At 43.4% G+C, this 20,275-nt stretch overlaps 1 protein-coding gene across 7 annotated transcripts in view; it reads left to right on the top strand.

Moving 5' to 3' along the window:
• Positions 1-20,275, top strand: part of LOC126161371 (protein transport protein Sec31A) — a 154,667-nt gene that overhangs the window by 14,010 nt on the left and 120,382 nt on the right. For all 7 annotated transcript variants that reach the window (XM_049917142.1, XM_049917141.1, XM_049917146.1 and 4 more), the window contains exons 6-9: positions 4,304-4,446; positions 13,949-14,051; positions 19,727-19,888; positions 20,141-20,266. In XM_049917142.1, coding sequence (XP_049773099.1) covers positions 4,304-4,446; positions 13,949-14,051; positions 19,727-19,888; positions 20,141-20,266 — 534 coding nt within the window. The remainder of the gene's footprint in view (positions 1-4,303; positions 4,447-13,948; positions 14,052-19,726; positions 19,889-20,140; positions 20,267-20,275) is intronic.

Genomic DNA, 20,275 nt, shown 5'->3' with positions numbered 1-20,275 from the left:
TGGTCAGTCTCCAAAAGTGAATTCCCGGAGTTGCTTTTTGTACGCTTATAGTTCTGACACTAGAAATTTATCATGGGCAGGCATGACAACTTCGCAGTATCTTTTTCCTCTATTCCCCCCTCTTCCCCCTCCCCTTCCCCCTCCCTACTCTCTTCCTCCCTTCCCCCTCCCCCCTCTCCCTTCCCCCTCCCCCTCTCCCTTCCCCCTCCCCCCTCTCCCTTCCCCCTCCCCTCTCTCCCTTCCCCCTTCCCCCTCCCCTCTCTCCCTTCCCCCTCCCCTCTCTCCCTTCCCCCTCTCTCCCTTCCCCCCTCTCTCCCTTCCCCCCTCTCTCCCTTCCCCCCTCTCTCCCTTCCCCCCTCTCTCCCTTCCCCCCTCTCTCCCTTCCCCCCTCTCTCCCTTCCCCCCTCTCTCCCTTCCCCCCTCTCTCCCTTCCCCCCTCTCTCCCTTCCCCCCTCTCTCCCTTCCCCCCTCTCTCCCTTCCCCCCTCTCTCCCTTCCCCCTCTCTCCCTTCCCCCCTCTCTCCCTTCCCCCCTCTCTCCCTTCCCCCCTCTCTCCCTTCCCCCTCCCCTCCCCCTTCCCCTCCCCCTCCCCTCTCTCCATTACCCCTCCCCTCTCTCCCTTCCCCCTCCCCTCTCTCCCTTCCCCCTCCCCTCTCTCCCTTCCCCCTCCCCTCTCTCCCTCTTCCCCCTCCCCTCTCTCCCTCTTCCCCCTCCCCTCTCTCCCTCTTCCCCCTCCCCTCTCTCCCTCTTCCCCCTCCCCTCTCTCCCTTCCCCCTCCCCTCTCTCCCTTCCCCCTCCCCTCTCTCCCTCTCCCTCCCTCTCTCCCTCTCCCTCCCTCTCTCCCTCTCCCTTCCCCCCTCCACCACTTGATCATGGTATTGCCAGTTTGTTTAGTGATGTATGAAAATTGTGTGTACTCCTTAAAGCAGGGCTTCCCAACCTTTTCAGCTGGCGGACCCCTTCTTCAGTCGAAAATCCATGGCGGACCCCTTCTTCAGTCGAAAATCCATGGTGGACCCTTAGTCAGTCAAGAGCACATCCAGACACTTACTAGTGGATTTACTCCCTTTGTTCAACACACTATAGCCTGATTAAAATTACTTGGTAATTGAAATTTCACACAAATCTAGCTGTCTTCCTCCAAGAGCAATCAACGTCACGTCCAAACTGTTCACTGTTGACAAGCTGCCGCTTATGGTCTGTTCACTTCCACTATTTGGCTACTGTTGTGTAAGGAGCATGCATATTTCGTAACAGTCGTGTGTGTGTGTGTGTGTGTGTGTGTGTGTGTGTGTAAATGTTCAAATGTATGTAAAGTCTTCCTTTGATCGTCCTCCCTCCTCATTCATTTCAACTGGAAACTTCCCTTGTTGTGAAGGCGATGGAGAAACTGCACCCTTCTTCAATGATCCTATCTTCAGCCACCGATCCATGTTAGATGTAATAAACTGGTCAAAAATCGACTTATGAAATAGGTTGTGCACTGACAAAGCAAGTTTAACATTTAATGATGTCTGGGGCCACATCGTGCCAGCGAGCGCTTTGATTGGTCGACAAAGCTCGTTCCGCGCGTGTGTAAAAGGTTTCAGCGCATCTAGCGCCATGAGCCGGCGCACAAATGACCCACGTATTGTTGCAACAGAGTCAATCAGAGAAGCCGCATTCTCCAGCACTAAACTGTGTATGCGTTCTCACGTACGAACCGCAAAGGCTGCTTGGGGATACGACTTGAAGTAAAAGTACACACGTTTTTCACACGAAAAAAATAGTGATGAATTCGATTTTCACATTTTTATTCAATAATTTTACTCATTATTTTACACGATTTGGTGAAAGGTGGCCGCGGACCCCCTAGAAAGAGCCAGCGGACCCCTAAGGGGTCCGCGGACCACAGGTTGGGAAGCCCTGCCTTAAAGCATACGTTTCATGCTTGTCCTCCCGTACATATGAGTACTAGGACATTATGCATTTTCTGCTGTGTTGCTTTAACCCTTTCCACTCCAACAGTGAGTGGTGTTTGGCATAATATTTGTAGCTCTCACAGGTTTAATTTTCAAGTCTGACTGTACTATGCATCAGTGATGCATAGTACTACCATCTAGGGAAGTCTGTGTTAATGAAGTGTTGAACTGAGCATTTGTTTCGAGAGAAGGGTTGTAATTATTACATTACAGTCAGTAGGTGTGAAATGGGTAGTTCTTTGTGCCAAATCCTGAGGAAGAGATTGGAGAACTTTTAGAGAAATCTCTAAGTGACAATGAAAGAGACAATGATTTTGATGATGACAGCGATTCATTTGTAAACAGTTCAAGTGAAATGATAATGGAAAAAGTCCACTGTGAAGTGTTTCAAAAAAATTTTATGATAAAAAGTTTTGTATTGCAATCCTTATATAATATAGTTGAACGAAAGTGCAATTTTTGTTTTAATGTATACCCAAATTGGTGGTCAGTGGCGTCATTGTTTCCCCAAAGAGACTAGCACAATTCTGTGTGATGCGCTCACCACCTGGGCGGAATAAGAATGTATGGAGACGTCCTGTGTCTGCATTACAAAGTGTAAGGGTTAAGCCCAAGTTAAAAGCCAGCATGGTACAATAATGCAATTTATTTGTTTAATGTGTTATTTGGTTCACAGAAAGGTGGGTTATAACCTTGTGACAGATGAAATAGACTTTCTTCTGCACAGGTCCACCATCTTCCCCTGCTACTTTTGGTTGCTGTTTCCCTTCTGGAATGAAAATGTTGGATGTGCATATTATTCACAGTAACAAATACAAAATTTATTTAATTACTTTAATGCAATCCAAACTTCCATGAAGAATTAGTTCTTGCACTGAATTTTGGCCCAAATTCAACATATGTTTCCCATCTTCAGTGTACCTTTCTCTTAATTAATTGTGAGAAATGTACGACACTCATTCTTACGATAACCCTTTGACATCGGCTGTTTCATATCAGAGTTCGGAATATGCATGTTTCCCAATCTTTTGTAATCATTGGGGGAGGCATTAATAATTCATCACTGAATTAGGATGACAAGTTTGTAAGTGGTGGGTGTGATAAGCTGCTCCAGAACAAAACTAAATACATTCTCCGAAAGCTACTTAGCACAAATAGTTTGGAAGCCCATTCGTGACAGAAATATAGCACATCTAATGGCAACAAATAGACATGACCTCTTAGAGAATGTCCATTTTGAAATGAGTATCAGCGACCACAAGGTGGTTGCAGCAACACAATTAACAAAGTACAGATGATATCTAAAACAAGTGGCGAGATTTATGTGTTCAGCAAACTGTATTAACAGTCAGTTGGCAGTTGTCTCATATCCCAAAGAGGAACTTCAAACATTTAGCTCTGGACTGGAGACAGTACAGGATCTGTGACTCAATCTCGGTGGGAGGCATACTCTATGGTAGTCTTCATAAAGAAACTTCTTAAGAAACAGCATCTGTTGCAAAATGGATGAGATACAAAGCATTGGGGCTGTATAGATGCTTAGTGAAGCAGCTACCACAGCAGAATTTTATAAAAAGGGCTCCTATAAAACCAAAAGAGTTTCTGGCCTTATCTATAAACAGTTAGTGGCTCCAAAATTTTGAGCCTATACGTTTATGGATGAACATTTTTTGATCACAATTTCCAACAACTTTAAAATATTTTTTTAAATGTGTGACACGCGCGTTTTATTACAGTTACCAGTTTTGGGATTATGCCATTATCATGTTGTAAAAGATCAATTATTAATCACTTGCCACAATGCATACCAGTGTTCTTGTCCCATCTAAATTGCAGAACATGTAGAGAATGCAACTGGTATCTATGCACAAAAGGTGATCTATCCAGTTAGAAACCACAGTTGCAGTTGGGCTGTAACTGTGATTTCTGATTGGATACAGCACCTTTTTTGCACAAATGGCTGTATTTGGATACATGTTCTGCAGTTTAAATGAGACAGGAATTATATGGTTTGCTATATTGATAAATACTATGATGTGAGATTAACAACTGTTGTTTTCTTGTGGGGTAATACCGAAACTAGAAATTGAAATAAGACAATTAAACAGCTGTGCCATGCATTAAAAAAAAAAGCCCGCAGAAGACTCACGCATTCATGCAAGCACATCCTCTTTTCTGATGAAGGCTTTGGCCAGAAGCTTAATGTATAACAATCTTTTAATTGTACCTGTTTTCAAATCGGTGTGTCATCTTTACAGAAGGTAGCAATCTATCCTTTACATAATTATTGATATTCTTGAAGACAGATTGTGTAAATGTTTGTAACACAACATTTATTTGTAGGTCAGGTGGAAAGTTGTAGCCTGGCATCCAGATGTTGCTACACAAATGTGTCTGGCTTCTGAAGATGACCAGACTCCAGTCATACAGCTGTGGGATCTTCGATTTGCTACTTCACCCTTAAAGGTCATGCAGAATCATCAGAGGTATTATTGCCTTCATTAATTAATTTTTACATGTAAAAACCAAAAAATAACAAAGCTGTGTGTAAAGGACTAAAAAGAAATTGCCAAGCAAGGTGATATGCTACTTGACTCATATTTGAGAATGCAGTTGTTCATATCTCTGTCTGCCTATCAGATATAGGTTTCTGTTGGCTTCTGTAAGTTATTAACGGTTCCTTTGAAAACAATACAGCCTAGTTCTTTCCATTAAAAGAGTGTGTACTCTATCTGTAAAAACAAACAGTCAAACATATAGCGCATCCTGCAGTGGAGAGATTGTGCTCTTTTATTGTGCTCTTTTATTTATTTTTTAATGTTAATAATCTTGTTTTTTCAGTAACTTGGGTGTAGGAAGTAATGTTGCTGGTGGAATTAGAGGTACGAAAGTAGAGTAACATTTGCAGACTATAGAATACCCTTGAAGAATGCATAGGTAGAGCAAGGTTTCGCAAACTTTAGTCTGACAGAACACTTTAAGGATCCTGGTAGTTTGATGGAACATCTTGTTAATCTGAAAGTTAATAAATAAAAAAAAACTTGTTTTATTCATTGCCATTTTCAGTTTTACATCGTAAGTAATAACAGATATCATTAAAAAATTTTAAAAAATTACCATCTCAAAATATCAAAAACAATAATTAACATTTTATTAACAGCTTCTTTCACAGGGCACTTATTCACTTCCCGTGGAACACTAGTGTTCCACAGAACACAGTTTGGGAAACCATGAGTTAGAGAACTGGCAGTAAAATGAAAATAAAGCATAAAGAGCTTTAACAACAAGTAAAATAAAGTTGCCACCTTTTAGGCACAAGAAAAAATTTTTTACCATACATTTATTTGACGAGATTAGTGCCTTGAATGCTAATAAAATATTAATTGAATGAGTGCAGTATTAGCATTGTTATTTGTTTTTGTACAAGATGCATTCAGCAATGTGTTCTCGAGCAATTTTAGTTATGTATCGACAGTTTTAGTACTATTTTGAGAGTCAAATTACATTCTTACATCAGACTTCTGAAAAACCATACTGCTTTCTCCAGACGTTAATAACATGACCACCAGCAACAGTCTGTATTTTTTCCAATGTGGGACTATTTTGAGTGCCAACAGTTTATCTTTGTTATCACCTTGAATTTCATTTGCTGTTTCTTTGTGTATTTACAGAGAACTAGGTGTTCAAAGTTTCGTTCATGTATGGTTTGCTGCCGATATTGTGGTGGTCTTCTGAGTGAAGACTGATTTGTTTCAGGTCTCCTCACTACTCTGTCCTGTGCAAGCCCCTTCATAACTACTGCAACCTACATCTATTTGAACCTGCTAACTTAATTCATTCCTGTCAGCCGATTCCTTCTACTGTCCAAGTTATGCCATAAATTTCTTTTTGCCCCTGATTTGATTCAGTAGCTCCATATTAGTTTACTCGATCTACTCATCTAACCTTCAGCATTCTTCTGTAACACCACATTTCAAAAACTTCTATTTTCTTCTTGTCTGAACTGCTCATAATTTACATTTCCCTTCTGTACAAGGCTACACTACATACAAATATCTTCAGAAAATACATAACAACACTTAAATTTGTATTACACATTTCCAGAAATACATTTCTTGATATAACCAATTTACATTTTAAATCCTCTGTACTTCAGCCATCCTCATTTATTTTGCTGTCCAGATATCGGAACTTGTCTACTACTTTTAGTATTTCATTTCCTAATCCAATTCCTTCATTATCACCTGATTTAATTCAACTGCATTCCATGACGTTTGGTGATATTCATCATATAATCCCTTTTCAAGACACTATTGTTCAACACAACTGCTCTTCAAAGTCCTTTGCTGTCGCTGACGCAATTACAATGTCACGGACAAACCCTGTAGTTTTTATTTCCTCTCCCTTAACTTCCTCTTCTGAAATTTCTTCTTGTTTTCCATTACTGCTTGCTCAATGCACAGATTAAAAACATAGGGAGTAGGCTACAACCATGCCTCACTCACTTCCCAATCACTGCTTCCCTTTCATATTCCTTCAACTCTTACAATCACAGTGTGGCCTTTTTAAAACCTATAAATAACATTTTCTCCCCATATTTTATACCTGCAACCTTCAGAATTTCAAATAGTCTATTCCAATCAATTTTCTCAGTTAACAACCCACATCTCTTTGAATATATTACTCAGGCTTTCAGTGACTTGCTCTGCCATTGTCATCAGGAGTATAAAACACTGACTGCCGGGAATGGCCCCCCTACAGGCCTGGGGCTTAGAATAGGCCCGAGGTATTTCTGCCTGTCGTAAGAGGCGACTAAAAGGAGTCTCACACATTTCAGCCTTTTTGATGGTCCCCTGTAGGGTTTGACCTCCATTTTTCAAAAATCTTCCCGAAGAGCGAGCCAATTGGGGAAGGATGCCTTGCACGGTGCATCGTGTTCATCATGCACTGAGACCTAAGGCATCCTTCGTCAACATGGATCTGCACTTCTGCTCATTCTCCAACTGTTGGGCGAGGTCACCCTCCTAGGTGCATATTTTCCCATCATCTATGCAGTATCTTTTCTTTGCTGATGATGATAATGGACTTGTTTGCTTGGTTGCACCTGATATTCAGCACAGTAGCCAGTCCGTTGTGATGGGGCCACCATGTACCCTGTTGGTTGTAGCCCTCTGACCACACAGGGATCCCTCTGCTGATGTTTGTGCCATTACTTCCCCATGTATGCCAATGGGTAGATGCCCGTCCTCCTGGGGCATCGGGACTCCCAGCAATGGCCATCCTGCCAGGCGGTCTTTGCTGGGGCTGGCTGGTGCCTGTGGGGAGGGCCCCTGGTCAGAGTGGGTGGCATCAGGGTGGATGACACGTGATGAAGCGTAGTACTTCATCTCTTGCTGGTGGTCGAACACCAGCAGTCTGTAAGCGTTCATGGGCTCAATTCAATGCACAGAAGAATGACTCCAAATTGTTCCCCTCCCTGGCCACACCATGGGAGGAACATCAAGCTAAGGATGGCAGCAGCTCTTATTCGCCCTGGTACCTTGTATGTTCGAGAGCTGATGAGGAATCTTTCATGACGATGAAGCATCAGTTTTTTGTTGAGCATTTAGAGGATAAGTTTGGGGAGGTGGAGGGCTTGTCCAAAATGAGATCTGGGTCAGTCTTGATCGAAACAGCGTCCTCTGCCCAGTCACGGGCGTTACTCGCTTGTGACAAGCTGGAGGATGTTTCTGTAACCATCATGCCCCATAAGAGCTTAAATATGGTCCAGGGTATCATATTTCACAGGGGCCTTCTGTTGCAGTCCGATGATGGGCTGCGCACCAATTTAGAATGGTGAGGTGTACATTTTGTTTGGCATGTCCACCAGGGTCGGAAAGATAATCAGGTTGCCACCGGTGCCTTCATCTTGGCCTTCGAGGGTGATACATTGCCTGAGAAGGTCAAGGTGATGGTCTACCGCTGTAAAACCTATATCCCTCCCCTGATGCAGTGCTTTAAATGTTGGAAGTTTGGTCATATCTCTCCCCGCTGTACTTACAGCATCACATGTTGAGATTTTGGACGCCCATCGTATCTCAATACTCCATGTGCCCCTCTTCCGATCTGTGTCAGCTGTGGAGAGCACCATTCGCCTTGCTCGCCAGACTGCAGGATTCTCCAAAAAGAAAGGAGAAGTGTACAACTTCTTCAGCTGCTCTCGCTAGGAAGGGGTCCCTTGGGTCACTCCCTTCCCAGGTTTCTGCTAGTAGGAAAGATGACACCCGCCAGTGGCTGAAGAGCCCAAAAGCAGCTGGTTGCAGAGCTTCACGCTCATCCTCAGTCCCGGAGACTGAATCAGTGAAGTCCTCCCAGTCAGGGAAACCCAAGGAACAGTGAGAGAAATCCAAAAGAAGGCCCCCAAGACCAAGGAATTACAGTGCACCCACACCACCGCTACTTCCAAGCCCTGTGTCTGCAGATGAGGTGGAGATTCTGGCGTCCGCTGCGGACCTAGATCTCACTGGACCCTCAAACACAATGGATGTAAACTGCTCAGGCAAGAAGTTGGTGGCAGCAGGTGACCCTGAGGTGTAGACTGCCTCATTGAATGTTCCATGCCTTCCAAGTCTCACGATGAAGTCATCCTGCAGTGGAATTGTGGTGGTTTTTTCCACCTCCTGGTTGAGCTATGGCAACTGTTAAGCTTTACACCTGCTTTCTCCACGCCCTCCAGGAAACCTGGTTCCCGGCAGTGCAGACCCCTGCCCTCCACAGCTATAAGGGATACTACAGGAACCATAGCGACTGTAATTGAGTGTCAGATGGAGTTTGTGTTAATGTCCTAAACTCAGTCTGTAGTGAACCTGTGCCCCTTCAAACCCTTCTTGAAGCTGTGGCTGTCAGAATGACGACACAGTAAATAACTGTCTGCAATGTATATCTTCCTCCAGATGGTGTAGTATCCGTGAATGTATTAAGTGCATTGATTGATCAATTCCCTATACCTTCCCTACTTTTGGGAGATTTTAACACCCATAACCCCTTGTGGGGTGGCACCATGCTTACTGGCCGAGGCAGAGATGTCGAAACTTTACTGTCTCAGTTTGACCTCTGCCTTTTAAATACGGGGGCCACCACACGTTTCAGTGTGGCTGGAGGTAGTTACTTGGCCATTTATTTATCCATTTGCAGCCCAGGACTTCTCCCATCTATCCACTGGAGAGCACATGACGACCTATGTGGTAGTGACCACTTTCCCATCTTCCTGTCACTGCCCCGGCATCAAGCCCACGGACGCCTGCCGAGATGGGCTTTAAACAAGGTGGAATGGGAAACTTTCACCTCTGCTATCACCGTTGAATCTCCTCCACACTGGAACATCGATGTGATGGTTGAGAAGGTGACTACCAAAATCGTTTTTGTGGCATAAAACACGATCCCTCGCTCTTTAAGGTGCCTCTGACAGAAGACTGTCCCTCGGTGGTCACCAGAAGTCACTGAAGCAAACTCTTCAGCAGCATAAGCGAGCTATTCAGCAGCATAAGCGGCACCCTTCCCTGAAGCACCTCATAGCCTTTAAACGGCTTTGTGCTCGCGTTCGCCAACTTATCAAATGATGGAAGCAGGAGTGTTGGTTAAGATACATCTTGACCATTGGGTGCCATACGTCACCTTCCCAAGTGTGGGCAAAGGTGAAACATGTTTTCGGGTACCAGATCCCAACAGGTGTTCCCAGTGTTAAAATAAATGGCGTGTTATCTACCAACGCAAAAGCGATTGCCAAGCACTTTGCTGGGCACTATGCTTGAGCCTCTGCATCGGAGAATTACCCCGCAGCCTTTCGCACTCTCAAATGGCGGCTGGAAGGGAAAGTTGTCTCGTTTACTGCACACCACAGTGAATCCTATAACGCCTCATTTACAGAGTGGGAACTCCTCAGTGCCCTTTCACATTGCCCCAACACAGCTCCTGGACCAGATCGGATCCACAGTCAGATGATTAAACATCTCTCATCTGACTACAAGCGACATCTCCTCGTCATTTTCAACAAAATCTGGTGTGATTGCGTCTTTCCATCGTAATGGCGGGAGAGCACCATCATTCCGGTGCTCAGACGCGGCAAAAACCCCCTTGGTGTGGATAGCTATCGGCTCATCAGCCTCACCAACGTTGTCTGTAAGCTGCTGGAACGTATGGTGTGTCGGTTGTTGGATTGGGTCCTGGAGTTGTGTGGCCTACTGGCTTCTGCCAGGGTTGCTTTGCCACTGATAATCTTGTGTCCCTAGAGTCTGCCATCCAAACAGCTTTTTCCAGACACCAACACCTGGTTGCTGCTTTTTTTTTATTTTTTTTTTATTTATTTATTTATTTTTTTTTTATCCTTGCCACATTATACGAGTGGGGTCTCCGAGGCCCACTCCCGATTTTAATCCAGAATTTCCTGTTGCTTTGTACTTCCTGTGTCCAAGTTGGTGCCTCCCATAGTTCCCCCAGGAGAATGGGGTCCCGTTGGGCTCTGTATTGAGTGTCTCTATTTTTAGTGGCCATTAATGGTCTAGCAGCAGCTGTAGGGCTGTCCATCTCACCTTCTCTGTATGCATATGACTTGTGCATTTCATACTGCTCCACCGTACTGGTGTTGCTGAGCAGCGCCTACAGGGAGTCATCCATGAGGCACAGTCATGGGCTCTAGCCTATGGTTTCCAGTTTTTGGCACTTCTACATTTCTGTCGGCTTTGTACCGTTCATCCAGAATCAGAACTTTATCTTAATGACGATCCACTCACTGTAGTGGAGACATATCAATTCTTAGGACTGGTTTTTGATTCCCAGTTGACTTGGCTTTCTCACCTTTGTCAGCTTATGTGGAAGTGCTGGCAGCACGTCAATACCCTCTGCTGCCTGAGCAACACCAACTGGGGTGCAGATCGCTCTACGCTGCTGCAGCTCTACAGAGCCTTTGTTCAATCCCATCTTTACTACGGGAGTCTGATTTATGGTTCAGTAGTGCCCTCAGTGTAGCGTTTACTCGACCCAGTGCACCACTGTGGTATTCGCCTAGCGACAGGAGCTTTTAGGACGAGTCCAGTGACCAGTGTCCTTGTGGGAGCCGGAGTGCCTTCATTGCAGGTTAGGTGTGCACAACTGCTGGCCAGTTACATAGCACATGTTTGTAGTTCTCCTGCACATCTGAATCAAAGTCTCCTTTTCCCACCCACAGCGGTTCAGCTCCCGCATCAGTGGCCCAGATCAGGGCTTCCAATTGCAGTTTGTGTCCGATTCCGTCTTTCTGAACTGCAGTCCTTGCCTTTATCACCTATACTTTAGGTCCATTCACATACACCTCCATGATGTACACTCAGGCTGCAGTTTTGCCTGAATCTTTCACACAGCCCCACAGCTCTCCGCTGCCACTTCCTCTCGATTCTTGACAAGTACCGAAGCCACTAAGTGGTTTACACCGACGGCTTGATGGCTGATGCTCACATCGGCTTCACGTATGTCCATGGAGGACATATTGAACAGCATTTCTTGCCCGATGGCTGCAGTGTTAACTGCTGAGCTGGTGGCTATGAACATCCGTTCATGCCCTGGGGAGTCATTTCTTCTGTGTACTGTCTCCTTGAGCAGCCCACAAGCTCTCGACCAATGCTACCCTCACCATCCTTTGATAACAACCATCCAGGAGTCCATCTATGCCATGGAACGGTCCGATCGTTCAGTGGTGTTTGTCTGGAATCCACGTCACATGGGAATCCCAGGCAATGAACTTGCCAATAGGCTACGCGGAAACCGCTTATGGAGATTGGCTTCTCGGTAACTGACTTACATTCAGTACTACGCTGCAAGGTTTTGCGACTTTGGGAGACGAAATGGCATAACCTCAGCACGTACAACAAAGTGCGTGCCATTAAGGAGACTACAAATGTGTGGCAATCCTCCATGTGGGCCTCTCGCAGGTACTCTGTGGTTCTCTGCCGGCTCCGCATTGGGTACACTTGGGTGACACTCGGCTACCTCCTGCGCCGTGATGACCCACCTCAGTGTTGGTGCGGCACCTGGCTGACAGTGGCCCATATCCTTGTGAGCTGTTCGTCTTTGGCTACCCTGCAATGGACTCTTCAGTTACTGGACTCGTTGCCATTAATTTTAGCTGACAATGCCTCATTGGCTAATTTAGTTTTACGTTTTATACGTGACAGTGGGTTTTATCATTCTATATAAGTTTTAGCACATGTCCTTTGTCCCTTTGTCTAATGGTCATATTAAAATAAATGTACAGTTACTATTACTATATTTCAAAGTTAGATTTGGTTAGCAAAGTAAAACTGAATACCTCAGAACAGTTTAGCTGAATAAGGAGAATCGCTCTGGTTGAATGTGTGCTGGTGTCAAAACGAGGATTTACGGGTAAAAGTAATCTAGACAGAGATTGCTGATTTTGGACAACTGTATTTGTTGAGTTATTATTAATACTATCATTAACCAACTCTCCAGATGTAAATTAGAAGGTCTGTAAGATATGCGTTCGTGCATAGGCATCAGCTGTTTAACTGCCCCATCCTTGTTGCATGCGATGGTAGTGGAACCCCAACACTAACATGATCCCCTGCTCTGCTGCACATCCGGGAGGATGTCAGTTCAAATCACCATCTGACCATCCAGATTTAGGTTTTCCTTGATTTCCGTAAATCGCGTAAGGCAAATGCTGCGATGGTTGCTCTGACTGAGCATGCACAATTTTCTTCCCTATCCTTCCGCAGTCTGAGCTTCTGTACTGTCTTTAGTGACTTTGATGTCAATAGGACATTAAACACTAATCTTCCGTCCTTCCTCTCCTGTGACTTCAACTTAAGTAAGGGGCAAGTTATTTTGTGTGCACTAGTGAATTCTAATTTCTCCAGTGTTTATCGGGATTAAAATTGATAAATACATGACACTTTCAGCACTGTTTGTTGTATAAGTGTCCATTTAAATAGAAATACACATTTATTAGTTTATTCACAGTAAAAGCCATTCCTGGTGTATTTGGGTGTGGTGTGGTGTTCACTTTGTAATGCCTCATAAAACTTAACCGCCATATTCACATGGATGGTTGTTATAAGTGGGACAGTCTAAGAATTATCAGCATAATGCAGAAATGGCAGGAATGTGGTAAATATCTTTGGAAAGAATGACCATTAGATAGTGCAGTTTTAAACTACAGCAATTTACTTGTACTTTTTTATCATAGTGTGGAGGTTTATATAACGAACAGGAAAATTTGCTTTACGGGATGTGGTGAAGTCCCTTGCCTGTAACGTTTCAGCACAACAGGTACAGAACATGTGTCTCAACATCAGTTTTTAATCTCTCATTTTAGATGATTGTGAAGTGACTTGCTGAATTTAAGCAAGGTCTTATCTGCTGAAGGTTGTGTGTCCTCAGGGCATCCGGAAACCTGTATGACCAATGAGATTATAACAAAAATTCAGTCTTGATTTCTTTGCCTGGAGGGAACTTTTTGTACATCAGTCATGGATCAGTTACAATGACAGTACTTTGTAAAAATCATAATATGTATAACTTGGGATATTGAATTGATCCTGATTATGACCAGTCCACTAAAATTTGAATTTAATCTTTATCTTTAATTATTTTCATCTCCATATCAGATTCTTTTTCCTAATTTAAGCTAGACGTGCAGTAAATATGACTTAGGTCGGGCAGAATGTAAATAATTTAGGAGTGCAGGTTACTGATTAGCAGAAGTGTTATCGTTGATAGGCACACACCAAAGAGAAAGAAAGTTGTTAGCTTTCGGAGTAAATCTCCCGATTGTTTCAATTTCATTTTAGTCTTAAGTCATAACTGTTTATTTTTTATGCTTTTTTTGAAAGTGCTCCTGAGTTTCCAGAAACCACTTGTGCTTAGCTTTCTGAATCATATTGCAATGTTTCTAAGAAGCTGAGGGTTTCCAGTATGCATATATGTTAGTAACTATAAGCATGTAATTTTCTATTTCAGAGGAGTGTTGTCAATTGCGTGGTGTGCTCAGGACCCTGATCTGCTTGTTAGCTGCGGCAAAGACAATCGCATATTATGCTGGAATCCAAACAGCACCCTTCCAGTAGGTATTACATTTGAGCTGCTGCTTTTTTGTGTATATTAGCTGCTTGTACAAAGAAATCTGTTAAATTTTCAGAAAACAGGATAACAGAATTTCTAGAATTATAAATTATAATATATGTAGGAAGTCTCATTGTTTTGTAAATAATTTTCACGTAAAATGTTTCAAGTATGTTATTTCTCATCTCATTCATCATTGTCATTGGCACTAGTTTGCATGTATACAGCATGCTGTTTACCTAAACTTTCCTTGAATCTCCATCACCATGCAGTTGTCCATGTGATTTCTGTTCTTATACTGATCAATCATCTATAGTAGGCACCTCAAACATTTTAGGCTAAGGGTCACACTGGCCCTTCCACTAAATCTCAAGGGCCAAGCTACAGTCTAAGTTTTCTGGAACCTTTTAGCGAGGTCAATGTGACCCACGTGACATTCTAGGGATAGTTTACACCCATTTTCAAAACTCGGGTAGGAGACACGAGGTACTGGCGGAATTAAAGCTGTGGGGACGGGGCGTGAGTCGTGCTTGGGTAGCTCAGTCGGTAGAGCACTTACCCGCGTAAGTCAAAGGTCCTGAGTTCGGGTCTCGGTCCAGCACACAGCTTTAATCTGCCAAGAAGTTTCATATCAGCTTCCAGTTCAGTTCCTTAAGCGCCCCTGTGAACTCACTCTCATGGATGAAAGAAACCTGTGACCATTAGTGCTGCCCTTTCCTGTGTACTCTCAATATCCGCGTTAGTCCTGCTTGGAATTGGTCCCACACACTTGAACAGTATTCTAGAACTTGTCACTCGAGTGATCTGTAAGCAATCTCATTTGTAAACTGATTGCATTTGGCCTGTATTATACCAGTAAATCAAAGTCTACCACCTGCTTTACCCACAAATGAGCCTATGTGATCATTCCATTTCACATACCTACAAATACTAAGGTATTTGTATGAGTGGGCTGATTCCAATGACGACTCATTGATATTACTTCATTATAGGTAGCTGCATCGTGTACAACAGTCTGAGGTTACTATTGCCAACAAGGTCATTAAAACAACATGAACAGCAAGGGTCCCAGCACACTTCCCCAAAGCTATTTCTACAACTGACAATGACTCTCCATCCAAGATTACATGCTGCATCCTCTCTGCCAAAAAGTCCTTGATCCAGTCACAAATTTCACTTAATACCACATATGATCATGCTTTAAAAAGTGTAGGTATGGTACTGAGTCAAATTCCCTTCTTAAACAAAGAAAAACTGCTTCTACCTGACTGCTTGATCCAAAGCTTGCAGTGTGTCGTGAGGAAAGTGGGAACTGGGTTTCACATGATTGATGTTTTCAAAATCCATGCTGGTTGGCATTGAGGAGATCATTCTGTTAAAGATATCTCATTATGTTTGACTTATTGTTTAGCTAGTTTACTCAAAATATATACCTTTCTGCTTGTTTTAGTTGTCATTTGTACTTTGGTAATCATTGTTGCCACAACCACGTAATGGTCCCTGATATAACTTTAGATGTGGACAGCCTCAGAGAGGTCAGGTGTGTATGTTTCCATTAGATTCAGTATATTTCCATGTTGAGGGAGGTTCATAACTATCTGTTGTCGATTGTTTCAAGAGAAAGGCATATAGTAATGTTTCACAAGATGTCTTATTGTGCCCCCCACCACTAACAAAACTGTAATTTTCCCAGTTAATATTTGGATGATTAAAGTCTCCACCAATAATTACATTATGATTGGGGAATTTACATCCAAGTCAGGACATGAGTCTGGTGGACGATAGGACGATCCAGTTATCATTTTACCCCACCCCTGATACCGAGTCTTGCACAAACAGTCTCACATGCAGCTTAAATTTCTACTCAGTGTGTTTTAATTTCTTGTCTACTGCGACAAATACACCATCTCCATTTCCTATTAGCCTATCCTTTCAATACACATGTAAATTTCCCCTAAAAATCTCACGTCAGGGGCTGAAAAAAAAAGTTTTTTGTCCATAATTCCGCTCCAAGGTTAATTAGCATTGAAATTATCCAGTCAGGTGGCTGCACATGTAAATTCAAGCAGCTTGCCAGATAAATTGTCAGTTGTTCTCGTAGTGTAGATGATACTGCACGAGATTGCACAGCCTTTGATTCAGGTTTGGTTGTTACTGCTGTCACATGTCCAAATTTTGTACTGCTATCTTGTTCAGTTGTAGAAAACCAAATGAAGAATTCAATTTGCGACACAGTCTCTGGTGGGCCACTTGAATTTGTGCATTCAACGCATTGCTTGGCTAACTTCAATTAATTAATTAATTAATTAATTAATTAATTAAATTAAGTCATAAATGGTGCAAGTTATTTAAATTTTTTCACAGTAAACCTACCCTTCAACACCCATACAAGTTTTTCAAAGTGTATCTGATCACCCTGTACATAAAGCTGTGTGTGTGTGTGTGTGTGTGTGTGTGTGTGTGTGTGTGTGTGTGTGTGTGTTAGAATCAGCTAGCTGCCATGGGAACAGGGTTATGGGAAAAATTATTTTTTTTCAGCCCCTGATATGTAGCTGCCTTCTCCAACAGGAATGTTGTATAAGAGCAGTATCAGCCTGACATAACAATCTGCTTTGCAAGGCAACCTGTGAATAAGGGGAGCAAGAAATGGTTTCTCCAGCCCACAGTGTGTAGGCCGCCCTGCACGATAGGTGTGTTGTGGGGGCAGTACCAGTTTGTTTTTCTGACCTGTTTTGCAGGGACTGTATGTGTGGTGGACATAGTTGGGGAAGGTTGAGATGGATGGAAGAGGAGGAGGTGGATATGGAGAGGGGTAGCAGGAGGTTACAGACAGAGAGGGGGAATGAGGGGAGGGTAAAGAGAGGGATGGAGGTGTAGGTTAGAGAGAGTGATGGAGGAGATGACAGGCAGCAAGAGGGGGGAGGAGAGGTAGATAGACAGAGTGGGGAGAAGAGGATGGACAGAGAGGGGGATAGGAGGAGATGGCAGATAGAGGGGTGAGGGGGAGATGCAGGGGCAGGGGAATGTTGTTTGGAAGAGGAAGAGGGCCAGAGGAGATGGATAGATGGAGGCAGGAAGGTGAGAAAGAGAGAAAGATGGAGAAGAAAGTGGTGAACACAAAGAGGGGGAGGAGGAGATGTGTACAATATGTGTGTTAAATGCGTATGGGGGAAAAGCTGTGGAGAAAAGTCTAGTATACACAGGGTGACCCATGAAGTGGTTTACACTGTTTGAACTTTAATAACGCGAACAAAAGTTAGAAATTTTTAAGTCGCGTAGATAGTCATGGTATTACTGATGATGTTTTACTGTTAAATATGTTCAAAATTTCCTCCATCGGCAGCAACGCAGCTCTGTAACACTGCAGTACAGATCAACACACGTGTGTTACAGATGGTGCTGGGATGAATTCACAGGCAGTCACAATTACCTCTCTTATTTTATCCAGCATACATTACTTTCTCTCTTAAATGTTGTCCTTCAGAATTACCCCCAGAGAGAAGTCTAACAGATTTGATCAGGAAATCTTGGTGGAAACTCAACACTTCCTCCTTGGCAAATCCAACTCTCCATAAATATTTCATCCAATTATTGCCTCAGCTTGGCACAGTTGGTGAACATCAATTCGTTGCCGCTACATGGTAAGGTACTTTACACCTGTCACTATTTCTTAAAAAAAGAATGGCCTTACAAGCTCTCTGACAGACACACCACACCACACCCCGCCATGCCACACCACACCGACAACCCAGTTTGGTTAACATAGGGATTCTCTCTTGCCCAACTCAGACAGTTATGGCAATTGATGGTTCAATTCAGTTTAAATGTCACCTCATCAGACCAAACAATGTCAGTCAGGTAGTCAGGTACCATGGAGACTGCACTGCACGACAGGTGTTTTATGTGGGAATAGTATCAGCCCGCCATATTGACCTGATTTGCAGGGGAAAAAATATTTTTCAAGCCCCTGATGCGTATGCTGCCCTGCGCAACAGGTGTGTTGGTGTAGATTTGGCCTAGCATATCAGTGTTTTGCAAGGGTTTCACATTATGGTTGGGCATGGCTGAGAAGAGAGGGAGTGGGAGGAGATGGATTGTGGGAGAGGGGAATTATGTAACAGAGAAAGGGGGAAGGAGGAGAGAGATAGGGACAAGGAGGGTGCGGTCAGAGAGAGAGAGGAGGAGGAGGAGGAGGAGGAGGAGATGTACAAAGAGAGGTGGGAGGAAGAGATGGTCAGAGAGAGGGGCAGAGACACTTTGTGTGGCAATATTAGTGTGTCGTGCAATAGGTGCCCATATGGATTGGTCTGGTTGACGAGATGGAGGGCATGAGAGAAAATGGATAGTGTGAGATGGTGGAGGATGAGGTGGATGGGGGGAGTGTAAAGGAGGGTGGGATGGATAGAGAGAGGGCCGGAGGAAATAGACAGAGAGAGGGATGAGGAAGGATAGAGAGAGAGGGGGGGTGGGGGGGGTTGCAGATGAGATGTGAGTAGGAAGTGGAGAGGAGGTTGATGGTCAGAGAGAGAGAGAGAGAGAGAGAGAGAGAGAGAGAGAGAGAGAGAGAGAGAGATATGGACAGAGGGAGGGGAGAGGAAGATATGATTAGAGAGTGTGGGCTGAAGTGATGGACAAAGAGAGGAGGCAAGAAGAGATGGACAGAGAGAGGTGATGGAGTAGTAAATGGACAGAGAAGAGAGGGGGAGAATTAGATTCTCAGAGAGAGAGGGGGAGGAGGAAATAAACAGAGAGTAGAGGGAATAGAAGTGGGAGGTGTAGGAGGCAGTTGGGAGATGGAGAGGGGTAGTGAGCAGATGGAAAAGGAAGAGGTGGGAAGAAGAGATGGAGATAGAGAAGGGGGAGGAAGAGATGTGTACAATATATGAGCTGTTCGCATTCACAACTGAAACTGCAAGTAAAAGGCTAGTAGCCCATGAATATTGTCCTCTAGTAGGTGACTCATTGAAATGGTGACTCCTAGCATGTTTTGGCACAGTCATCAGCGTGCATTACTTATGGGCTATTGATAGTGAGTGAGACAGTCGAAACCAGTATAAGCACTAAACAATTTTGCGAGTGTCGACTGAAATAAACTTAATTTTATTGAAAATTTCTCTGTGGTTGTATCAGTAATTATTCTTTTGAGTTTTACATATGACAAGTAAGTTTCCTTAGTATCTGTGCTATACAGCATATTGATACTGCAACATAACAAAATTAACATCAGACTGAATATTGTGAACTGCTACATCCAGATTTTTAGATCATCATTGCTCATTTCTCTGCTGTTTGTGGATAGCTAAATGGCATTTTCAGACATTATGATATTCTGTCTATCACCTTCATATTTATCTTGCTGATTCCTGATAATGTCTATGTATCTTCCATTTGTGTATCATGAACCCAGCAAAGAATTTCTGTAGTCCACCTTGTGTAATTTCATGTAGCTGGTTTCGCAACTAAACTCCATGTCCACTTGTCAGCAATCATTATGCAGTTTTGAAATTGATTGGGATTTATGTATGGTTGTTCCATTTTTATACAGCTCCTAATACGTCCATTCTACTTATTCTTATGAGATATTAAATGTATTATTATCAGTAGTAATAGGAGTAATGTGTCTGTGCTGATATACAGTAAATCTGCTTCAAAATCTGTGTTTACTTGGTTTTTCAGAGTGGTGAGGTAGTGTGTGACATAGCAACAACAAACCAGTGGCACTTTGATGTTTCATGGTGCCCGAGGAATCCGGCACTAATTGCAAGCTCTAGTTTTGATGGACATGTAAGTGTGTACTCACTCACTGGAGGTACACAGCAAGCTCAAACCAGCACCAAGGTTAGTAAATGTTACTCATGTAGAGACAAATTTGAACCTACCTCATTCAAAAGGGAATGAATACATCTGACACACAGTTAAATATAAGAGACAAAACATTTTTTTTAAATGTACTGTTATAGATAAGCTAAAGCAGTCTTCCAACTCTCATAGTTACAGAAAAAAAATGCCTGACTGATTTTGAAGTTTGTCTGTAATGGCTTTGTGTAGCACTGAGAAATTACATTTATAAAGCTGCGTATTCTCTTCCAGATAGCAGACTCATTTCCAGGGATGGACACATATGTTCAGGCACCAGTGCCAGCTCAGCAGCAAGTCACTGTTGACTTACGAAAACCGCCGAAATGGCTGAGAAGACCTGTGGGTGCTTCTTTTGGGGTAAGTCAT

This window comes from Schistocerca cancellata, chromosome 2 (genome assembly GCF_023864275.1).
Source record: "Schistocerca cancellata isolate TAMUIC-IGC-003103 chromosome 2, iqSchCanc2.1, whole genome shotgun sequence".
NCBI classification, from domain to species: Eukaryota; Metazoa; Arthropoda; class Insecta; order Orthoptera; family Acrididae; genus Schistocerca; species Schistocerca cancellata.
Note: the sequence above shows the minus strand (reverse complement) of the source record. Positions and strands in the feature narration are given on the sequence as shown.